Source organism: Haplochromis burtoni, unplaced genomic scaffold (genome assembly GCF_018398535.1).
Source record: "Haplochromis burtoni strain Fernald_Lab_line unplaced genomic scaffold, NCSU_Asbu1 Contig_974, whole genome shotgun sequence".
Taxonomy (NCBI): domain Eukaryota; kingdom Metazoa; phylum Chordata; class Actinopteri; order Cichliformes; family Cichlidae; genus Haplochromis; species Haplochromis burtoni.
The window spans coordinates 68,701-78,941 of record NW_024583335.1 but is presented as its reverse complement, the minus strand read 5'-3'; the positions used below and the strand labels follow the sequence as shown (position 1 = coordinate 78,941).

At 38.5% G+C, this 10,241-nt stretch overlaps 1 protein-coding gene across 1 annotated transcript in view; it reads right to left on the bottom strand.

The window, feature by feature from the left end:
• Positions 1-3,984: 3,984 nt before the first annotated feature.
• Positions 3,985-10,241, bottom strand: part of trim2b (tripartite motif containing 2b) — an 11,807-nt gene continuing 5,550 nt past the window's right edge. The window contains exons 7-12 of the mRNA XM_014330875.2: positions 9,474-9,577; positions 9,226-9,393; positions 8,934-9,102; positions 7,972-8,042; positions 7,695-7,835; positions 3,985-7,586 (exon numbers count right to left, since the gene is read on the bottom strand). Coding sequence (XP_014186361.2) covers positions 7,434-7,586; positions 7,695-7,835; positions 7,972-8,042; positions 8,934-9,102; positions 9,226-9,393; positions 9,474-9,577 — 806 coding nt within the window. The 3' untranslated portion in view covers positions 3,985-7,433. The remainder of the gene's footprint in view (positions 7,587-7,694; positions 7,836-7,971; positions 8,043-8,933; positions 9,103-9,225; positions 9,394-9,473; positions 9,578-10,241) is intronic.

Below are 10,241 nucleotides of genomic sequence, written 5' to 3'. Positions count from 1 at the left end.
AATTTCCTATGCACCTCATTTTGATTTTGTAATATAATGTTGGTTTACAATTAACATTCCATGTCAGAGTGTTTGTTGACAGAAAAAAACTATTTCAATGACCAGTCATTACTCCCACTATTACTCCCAAAGCTACACTAACTAAGGGCTGTATTAAGCTGCATTTTTGCCTGTCCCATCTGGCACTGTAGTAATCAGAATTCTTCTCTAACATTTCCTTAATAAGGTGCATTATAACTGTGAACTATCAGCACTTCCACTGTCTGTCCCACTGACTGTTTCTTTTTCTCCTCAGACCTACATCATACAGTAGTTATGTCACTTAACTCCACCTCCAGCGATCTTCTGGACAATTCCTGCCCCATTAATCTATCCAAATTGATTCCCTTCCATACATTGAGAATCGTCCTCCTCCTCATTGTCTTTGTTCTCATCTTTTTTTCTGGTCATCAAAGATGGCGGCAGCAGCGCTCTATTAAAACAGCAACCCACTCTGACATCTTCATCTACCACGTGGCTGCCATTGAGCTGATCTCGGTCTTAGGGTGCTTGGTCATGTATTGTGGCACATACACTAATCACTTAGTGAGTGTGGCAGTAGGATCATCTGCTTCTATTACTGCTTATTATGGAGAGTTATTGTTCCACCTCCTGACCTGTGTAGAGCGTTATCTGGCTGTTGTTCACCCCATCACCTACATGAGTCTAAGAAATGCTCGTGGGGTCAGGATCAGAAACATCAGCATCGGCTGTGCTTGGCTGCTGAGCTTTGGATTGATGGGTTTTGCACTCTTATTACCTCCTAACTACCAATCTGCCCCACTGTTCTGCCTTTTGGCTCCCTCCATTATAATCATATCTTTCTGCAGCCTCTCTGTTCTCTTTGTTCTGATTCGCCCAGGGCCAGGGGAAGCGGGTGGGGAAAGGGAGATGGTTAAAAAATCAAAGCTGAGAGCTTTCTACACTGTCACGGCTATAACCTGTGCTGTGTGGCTATGGTTTGTTGGGTTGCTTGTATCAAATGCTCTTAACGACTCACCTCTGGTGAGCAGCACTGTGAAATGTTTGGCGTCAATGTGTCTCATCTGGTTTAACTTGCCCAGCTGTTTGGTGTTACCTCTGCTGTATCTGCATAGGGCAGGAAAACCCTGTTATAACAACAAGTAAAGACAAGTATTGAATACAGAATTGAGTATAGCTGAGACTACAGAGTTAAATGGTTTGAAAGAGTATGGTATGCTAAAACATTTTAACAGTTTCAGTAGTATTATTAATATAATACGGGGCCAAGTCCACACTTTAGATCCAGAAGTAGACCCAAGAAAATTAAGAAACAAAAGAGAATAAGTCTTAAGTGGTTATTTAATGCAATCAAGCGTTTCATTCAAAATAGTCAACAGGGTCGCAAGAAGCGTGTGGAAAAACCAAGGCGCAAAATAACTGCCCATGAACTGAGAAAAGTCAAGCGTGCAGCTGCCAAGATGCCACTTGCCACCAGTTTGGCCATATTTCAGAGCTGCAACATCACTGGAGTGCCCAAAAGCACAAGGTGTGCAATACTCAGAGACATGGCCAAGGTAAGAAAGGCTGAAAGACGACCACCACTGAACAAGACACACAAGCTGAAACGTCAAGACTGGGCCAAGAAATATCTCAAGACTGGTTTTTCTAAGGTTTTATGGACTGATGAAATGAGAGTGAGTCTTGATGGGCCAGATGGATGGGCCCGTGGCTGGATTGGTAAAGGGCAGAGAGCTCCAGTCCGACTCAGACGCCAGCAAGGTGGAGGTGGAGTACTGGTTTGGGCTGGTATCATCAAAGATGAGCTTGTGGGGCCTTTTCGGGTTGAGGATGGAGTCAAGCTCAACTCCCAGTCCTACTGCCAGTTTCTGGAAGACACCTTCTTCAAGCAGTGGTACAGGAAGAAGTCTGCATCCTTCAAGAAAAACATGATTTTCATGCAGGACAATGCTCCATCACACGCGTCCAAGTACTCCACAGCGTGGCTGGCAAGAAAGGGTATAAAAGAAGAAAAACTAATGACATGGCCTCCTTGTTCACCTGATCTGAACCCCATTGAGAACCTGTGGTCCATCATCAAATGTGAGATTTACAAGGAGGGAAAACAGTACACCTCTCTGAACAGTGTCTGGGAGGCTGTGGTTGCTGCTGCACGCAATGTTGATGGTGAACAGATCAAAACACTGACAGAATCCATGGATGGCAGGCTTTTGAGTGTCCTTGCAAAGAAAGGTGGCTATATTGGTCGCTGATTTGTTTTTGTTTTGTTTTTGAATGTCAGAAATGTATATTTGTGAATGTGGAGATGTTATATTGGTTGTCACTGGTAAAAATAAATAATTGAAATGGGTATATATTTGTTTTTTGTTAAGTTGCCTAATAATTATGCACAGTAATAGTCACCTGCACACACAGATATCCCCCTAAAATAGCTAAAACTAAAAACAAACTAAAAACTACTTCCAAAAACATTCAGCTTTGATATTAATGAGTTTTTTGGGTTCATTGAGAACATGGTTGTTGTTCAATAATAAAATTATTCCTCAAAAATACAACTTGCCTAATAATTCTGCACTCCCTGTATATTAATATTTTAAACAGTGCTGCAGTGTAAAATTCAAGAACTAGACAACCAGATGAAATCATGAATGACAAACACCAAATGTAATCTTTACATCTTGTATTCAATGTTAGGCTGACATCTAAAGGTAAATCAGGTAGTCAGGTACTTAGCAAAAAATAACTGAACCAAAAAGTAAAAAAAATAAATAAATAAACTGCTTAAATTTGTAAAGTTGATTCATATTCATCACTAAGTGCCCTCATACACATATTAAGAGTGAGCCAAACATTAACTGTGATGCCCTAGTACTCAAATGCTCAGAAGAGCAAAAGTCAATTTTTAACCTTCCAGTTTTGTCACAGGCACAGAGCATCCATCCATTTTCTTCCGCTTATCCGGCGTCGGGTCGCGGGGGCAGCAGCCTAAGCAAGAGAAGCCCAGACCTCCCTCTCCCCAGCCACCTCCTCCAGCTTATCCGGGGGAACACCAAGGCGTTCCCAGGCCAGCCGAGAGATATAATCTCTCCAGTCGTGTCCTGGGTCTGCCCCGGGGCCTCCTCCCGGTGGGACATGCCGGAACACCTCACCCAGGAGGCGCCCAGGGGGCATCCTTGTCAGATGCCCGAACCACCTCAGCTGGCTCCTTTCGATGTGGAGGAGCAGCTCTTCTACTCTGAGCCCCTCCCAATGGCCGAACTTCTCACCCTATCTCTAAGGGAGAGTGCCAGCCACCCTTCGGAGGAAGCCATTTCCGCCGTTGTATTCGCAATCTCGTTCTTTCGGTCACTACCCACAGCTGTGTGACCATAGGTGAGGGTAGGGACGTAGATCGACCGGTAAATTGAGAGCTTCGCTTTTACACTCAGCTCTCTCTTCACCACAACAGACCGGTACAGCGTCCGCATCACTGCGGCCGCTGCACTAATCCGTCTGTCGATCTCCCGCTCCCTTCTCCCGTCACTCATGAACAAGACCCCGAGATAGTTAAACTCCTCCACTTGTCGCAGGAACTCGTCCCTGACCCGGAGTGGGCACTCCACCCTTTTCCAGCTGAGGACCATGGCCTCAGATTTGGAGGTGCTGATCCTCATTCCCACCGCTTCACACTCGGCTGTGAACCGTTCCAAGCACAAAGTAGTCATATCTTAAAAAAATGACTCCCAAAAAGTGATGTTTGAAGAATGTTATATAAACATTTTGCAGTTGTTCAAAGAAATGAGAATACAAGACTGTCATTAGTGTAGAGATATTTAACACTGCTTTCTTAATATGACAGGCATTATACTTTCCCATGCCATCATGTAAACCTTTGATATTTTCTAACATTTGTGACTAAGGCTCTCCAAGTATATAGATGGTAAATTAGTTGACATTGCACACATTTTGGACAAAACCAAGCCATAGTAACAGCTGCTATTCAGGAATCAATGCTTTATTTTCAGTGTTGAGTGTATGTGAATATTAAGTCATAGCCCATAACAGTGAACAGACATGACAGCAGTTACAGAGCAAGAAAGACCTTGAAAGTGACACTGTATGAAAGCGATCAGTATTTTAAAAGCTGCCTTCTAAAACACCATAATAGGATTGCAGGGGGGAAAAAAAATCAAACCAGTGCAATACACAATGCTGTTGCATTTTCTGCTAAAAATCTTACACGTAAAACACCCACATTTGTACATATGTGCAATGGCATTTTTTATTTTTTATTTTTCAGGTTTCCAAAAGAAAATTTGCAATGGCTGTGTTGGCTACAAATGAGCTGTTTGTGTCTGAAATTGTAATTAAATCTTCTTTACTGTATTTTTCCAAAACAATCATTACTTCAAAATTACTGAGAAGGCAATTCTACCAGATCAAACAACATTCATATGTAATACCAACATTAAGGCTCAATATCCAGTAAACAAAGCCCAGGTTACATTAGGAAACACAGTCGAATTTCTTTAAAACAATCAATAGTACCAACAAATCAAAAGATCTTATTTCAAGTTGATGAGCAAAATCTGACACTTAGCAGCATTACAGGATGCTTATGTTAGAAAATATAGTCTTAGCAAATCCATGAACAGACTAACAAATTACACAAACGAGGAGGCGCCAACCTTTCTTTTACTGGACTGAATAATGATTACTGTCATTGTATTGAAGATGAAGTTGTTTCATTGTTATTAAAAGTGATTTTGTTGTTTCTATGTGAAAAAATGATCAACATTCAACATCAAAACTGACGGCTACAAACAAGTCAAAATTAATAAGTTAGCTTGTAACCAGTTATGTAAGAAAAAAGCAGTATTAGCCATTTAAAGCTAATGTTTTCATAAGGTTGGTCATTGTACTGCACTGTTTTTACAGCTAACTTATTAGTTTTGAGTTAAACGTGTTGTTGATCCCAAAATGAGGTGCTAATGAGCAATTTTTGCTAACTGATGAGCTTGATTTTTTTTTAATTTAACAAAAGATTAAAAAACAAAAATAAGGAAACTTGACAAAATATTAACAGCAGTTCTAATTCTAGTCCCATTTCAATACAGCCTAAAGACTGAAATGTCTAGTAAGATGAAATGTAACGGGCACTTATGAATTTAAATGCACATGGTGTAACACAATCAAATGGCAAGATGAAAATAACTAATTAGATAAATAAATAATAAGCAATAAATAGAAGTAGTAAAATATATAACTTAGAGAATCTCTGACCAACTGTGAACATAATGATGAGTTTCTCAATTCCTGTTTCAGTAAAGACTAAATGTGTAAGTAATTGATGTGATGCCACTTAAACTACCACAATCAACAAAGAAGTTTGCAGTATATTAATAGTGCATGTAAAATCTCCCCAACTCGTCGCGGATGGAAATAACATAAATTCTTCTCTTACCTATTCAACAGTTTATGTAAATGCTTTGTAGTGTTGTTATTACTGGCATATAGCACTTTTCCAAATGTAAATGGCTAATGCTTGAGACTTTAACATTACTTTAACTATACTTTACTGATGTTACTGTAAATTGTCTTTTAGGTTAGACTTGTAAAATGGGAGCTCGCAGTAGATGTCTGATATGTTTGGTGTCAACAGTTACATAACAACAGAGGCATGCTTCTAGAACACTGAGGTATTCTCTTTTTTGACAGAATATGTGGAATTTTACAAGCGGGCAACAGCAGTTTTTCAGAATTCTTAAAGCATTCTTGTATCCTTGTCAATAAGGAAGAATGAATAGAGACATTCTAGAATTCCTTCCCCCAAAATATCCTTCTGATATTTTGTTGCCATGGTGACAAGCATAGAGAAATATGTAAAAATAGGGCATTTCAACTGCAGGACACAGCGAGGAGTTCTGGGGAGCACATCAAATGTAAATGCAACAGCCATCCTGGTCCCCTCCATTGTTGTCACTGTTGTTGTTGTTGTTTTGATTTCATGGGACATCAGTTCTGTTAACTTATGCGTTGTGAATTGGTATCACAGACCTTGACATTGTAAAACTGGTTTGTTCACATCATAAAATCAACTGATCCTAAAATGCAATGGAAACGAAATGGCTCAAAGGGCTCATGAGGGCACTAGACCTGTAAATGTTCCTGCAAAAGACGGCTGCTGTTACTGAGTCCAAATATGTTGATTACAGCTTATGCAATATTATTAAACGTATCTTCACAAATATATAAGATAAATTTTTCACTTTTTCCTCATTGCAACAGGTTTATCAGGAAAAAAATATCTGAACACTCAAACCAAGCATAGACACACAATGCTTTTTTTCAAATCAAGTCAATCAGTCATTAATTCAGACAGTCAGAATTAGAGTCAAGCAATCATTTCTAATAATGAATCTATTACCTAAGATTTGTAAAGAATACTATTATATGGGATCAAAATAACATTCCATGTTCAAACAATCCTAATGTACAAACAATGCACTTTGGACTAAAAGTGGTCTATGTCTTATAGATTTGGAATTTTTTTGTCATATTTAGAAATAAAATCTTGTATGCTTCAGCACAATTGCTGTCCTCTCCAGCTGCGCTACCTTTAAGTTAAGTGCTTTGTTTAAGGGATGTTAAAGTGTGGCACCAAATCCACAGTGGAAGTCTCTAATTATGTAATGAAATTGGAAGACATAGGTCTCTTTTAGCTCATAATCAATTATTTTGTGTATTACATACAGCACAAGAAGGCAGAACATTAGAAAACTTTCAGTCTTTCATTTCATTCTCTCCACATTATTTCCATTATGTCCCTTTATGTCCACGTTAATGCCTTTGCTCCTTTTTATGTCTCATTGACCACATCATAAATTTAGTAAGCAGTTGTTTCTGAAGAAATCATTGTCATCTCTCTTGCAGCCTTTGTTTGGTTTTTTCATTTTATTATCCAAAGCTTTCCTCATTAGTCCATTTATAGACACTGAGCCTCTCAAATTTGACATCTCTGAACCAGTATTGCATAACTTTTATCTACATCCCATTCTGCAATGTCTGTATGACAGCTGGAAATTATTGAGATTTTCACGTGAGCCGATCATAAGCCCTCTTGAGACAAAACATCTGCTATCAATGTTTTGTTTTCATTTTATTTTTTTATGATGTTACCTAATAATAATCACCAAAAATATTCAAATTAGGTACTTCCGTCATGAGTTCTGGTTGGAACCCAGAATGGGAACTGAACACTTTTTCACTGACTTTTTCATCCCTTCTATCCCATTTTCAACATTCACAGGGAGCAGTTAGAGGCTCATGCAGTAATTCATATTATTTGACAGTGCTCACTCTATCGCTTCATTTAAACCTCAACTTGTCTATCGCGTCCACGTCACCATCCCCCATCGTCATCCAAGCCTCCATCATTGTAGGTAGCGGTAGACTTTAAAGCAATGATTGCCAGAGTCAGCCACTACAACGTGTCCGTCTGAAGTCAGAGCCAGACCTTGGGGTCCATAAAGAGGGTCTGCTGATGTGTTGATATAGGACAGGAAGGAGCCACTGCCATCAAACACCTGGAAATGTCGAAGATATGTATTATTTATATATAAAAACCTTACACAGTAGGGCTTTCATATATAAAAGGTTGACCATAAAAGTTTTTTCATATTTTAACGTTTTACCTGTATTCTGCTATTGCCCCAGTCAGCTACAATGATGTTCCCATTAATATCCACTGCTACACCAGTGGGAGCATTGAACTGGCCGTTTCCTTCCCCATTTGAACCAAATTTCAGTACAAGCTCTCCTTCAAGCGTGAAAACCTAATCCGAGAAATAATGATAAAGATATATTATTTTGAATCCTCTGAAACCATACTTGGACTTGATATGAAATATTAGCTTGTTTTACCATAACATTACACTAAAACTATCCTTTAAGCTCAGTAAAATGCTGTACCTTAACAGAGTGGTTATGGAAGTCTGTCACAATGATTTCATTGTTTTTGTTCACTGCTGCAAAGTGTGGACCTTTAGGAAAGAAAAACAGGAACAAAGAAATAGGTTGTACATTGTACAACGAACAATGTATTTTCAATTAGCTCTAGCCTCTTTTAACACTTTCAATTCGCAAGTATTTTAGAGAAAGGTAACACTGGTATTTGTATATCTGAATAGTTTTTGAAGTCTCTTAGAATGAAAAGAAAAAGGGGAAAAAAGAAAAGAAAAAACAAAATGTACAATATTTTACTGTTAAAGGTTGGGGTCATCAAGTGATTTAAAGGTCATAGGGTTAAACTTTAAACAGAATTTCAAGTGCACTCAGTTCTTAAATCAATTTTCAGACTTAGCAACTGCCAACCATCACCTAAATACTTTTATTAGCGCACGTAAACCTTCTGAGGTCATCAGTGATAACTACAACCCTAGCCTCAAAACCTGGGACAAAAGAGAAATGCAAGTTAAAATGTTGTTTGTTCCCTTATTGCCAAAAGTTGGGGGGTAAATGCTTTAACCCTCTCAGATCTAAGCCATCAGTGGTGATTGTCCCAATCCTTAACTTTTAGGACGTATCATTTTCATTGTTTTGGCAGTCAGGGGACAAAAGGGTACGCAATCTAATTGCTCTAACGGACTATTTATATTTCTTATACTTTGTGCTGGTCACCAAAAAATGGGGTTAGGGCAGCTAGTACTGCTTTCATTACCAGTGATGACTCAGACCTCATGGGGTTAAAAACATCAATGGTTTCTATATAGTACTAACTTTTTAAAGAGCCGTTAATCTCAAGACTATCCAGAATCAAACATTTTCTCTTCATATATTTGCCTTTTTTTCTTTATGTATATTTATTCTTTACAGCCCATAGTAGATTTTTGGGAATTAAATTACGTGAAATAATATAATTTAGTCCACATTACCTGCAAACTGCTTGTCACCATTGCCCCTGCTTCCAAACTTGGTAATAAGCTTTCCAGTCAGCTGAAAGATGAAGACAGTACAAGCTTTGTTGTCAACCACAATAACATGTCCGTTTTGGTCCACAGACACACCCTTTGGTCCCATGAGTCTGCCAGAGCCAAGTTTTGCCTGGTGAACAACAAATACAAACAATAAGATTGCTGCATAAATCAACACTGAAAACATTAGAATGAGGGTTTGCTTGCAATAAAGTACAATACCCCTTCAACCCTGACATATCAGCACACATACCTTGAATTTGCCCTCACAGGAGAAAATGCTGACCCACTTATTGTCGTAGTCAGCAATAATGATGTCACCACTGGGGTGCACGGCTACACCAGTAGGACGCTGTAGCTGACCTGGCGATCGTCCCCGCACTCCAAAACGACTCTTAAATTCTCCCTCATTGCTGAAAATCTGGACATATATACATTGTTTAACTTTCAATATAAATTTGGGGGTTTTATATGAACCCTGCAGCTTTTCGAAGGCCATACCTGGACACACTGATTGTTGCTGTCAGCGATCAGTATCCTACCATTGGAAGAGGCAGCTACTCCTTGAAGATTGGTGAACTCTCCTTTATTCCTTCCCTTTGTTCCTGAATAGTGCAAAATATGATTTTAAATTCCATTATACATAGAAATGTTTTCATAAACAACCTTTTGCATGAAGCTTCAATTTGAGTTCAAGTTTCCTTGAACATACATTTGGACTAGACCTACCCCCTCAAGCACAAAATACCCATGGATTGTGTTTTCTATTTTAAAAAGAAGGCACATTTGTGTAAATTTTGTTGAAAGTAAAAGGTGAAAATTCATGTTTTCTTTTTGTGTTACTGACTTTGAAGAAAGGCTTTCTATGGGAAGACCATTTCACATTTACCTAAGTTTTGAATGAATTGAAGCGAGGTCTAAAAGACATTTGAGTGAAATATTATTATCAAGACTAAAACTGGGCATTTCACCATTCCACACATATGAATAAAAATGTTCGTATGTGTGGTGCACCACACATACGAACATTTTTGTTCCAGGACAAATTTATGAAGTGTTTAAGGTAGGAGAAGATTAGCTATGATGTCAATACTAGAATTATTCTGACAGTCCCATCATACTTGTGTGCTAAGATAAAATAAAATAAAAATTTAAAAAAAACAACAATACTACAATACTGACAATTTGGTGAATCTGAGCTTTTAAAATTCACAATGTCATTACTTTAGTCCCTTCATAAACTGTAACATGAAACAAGTAACAGACACT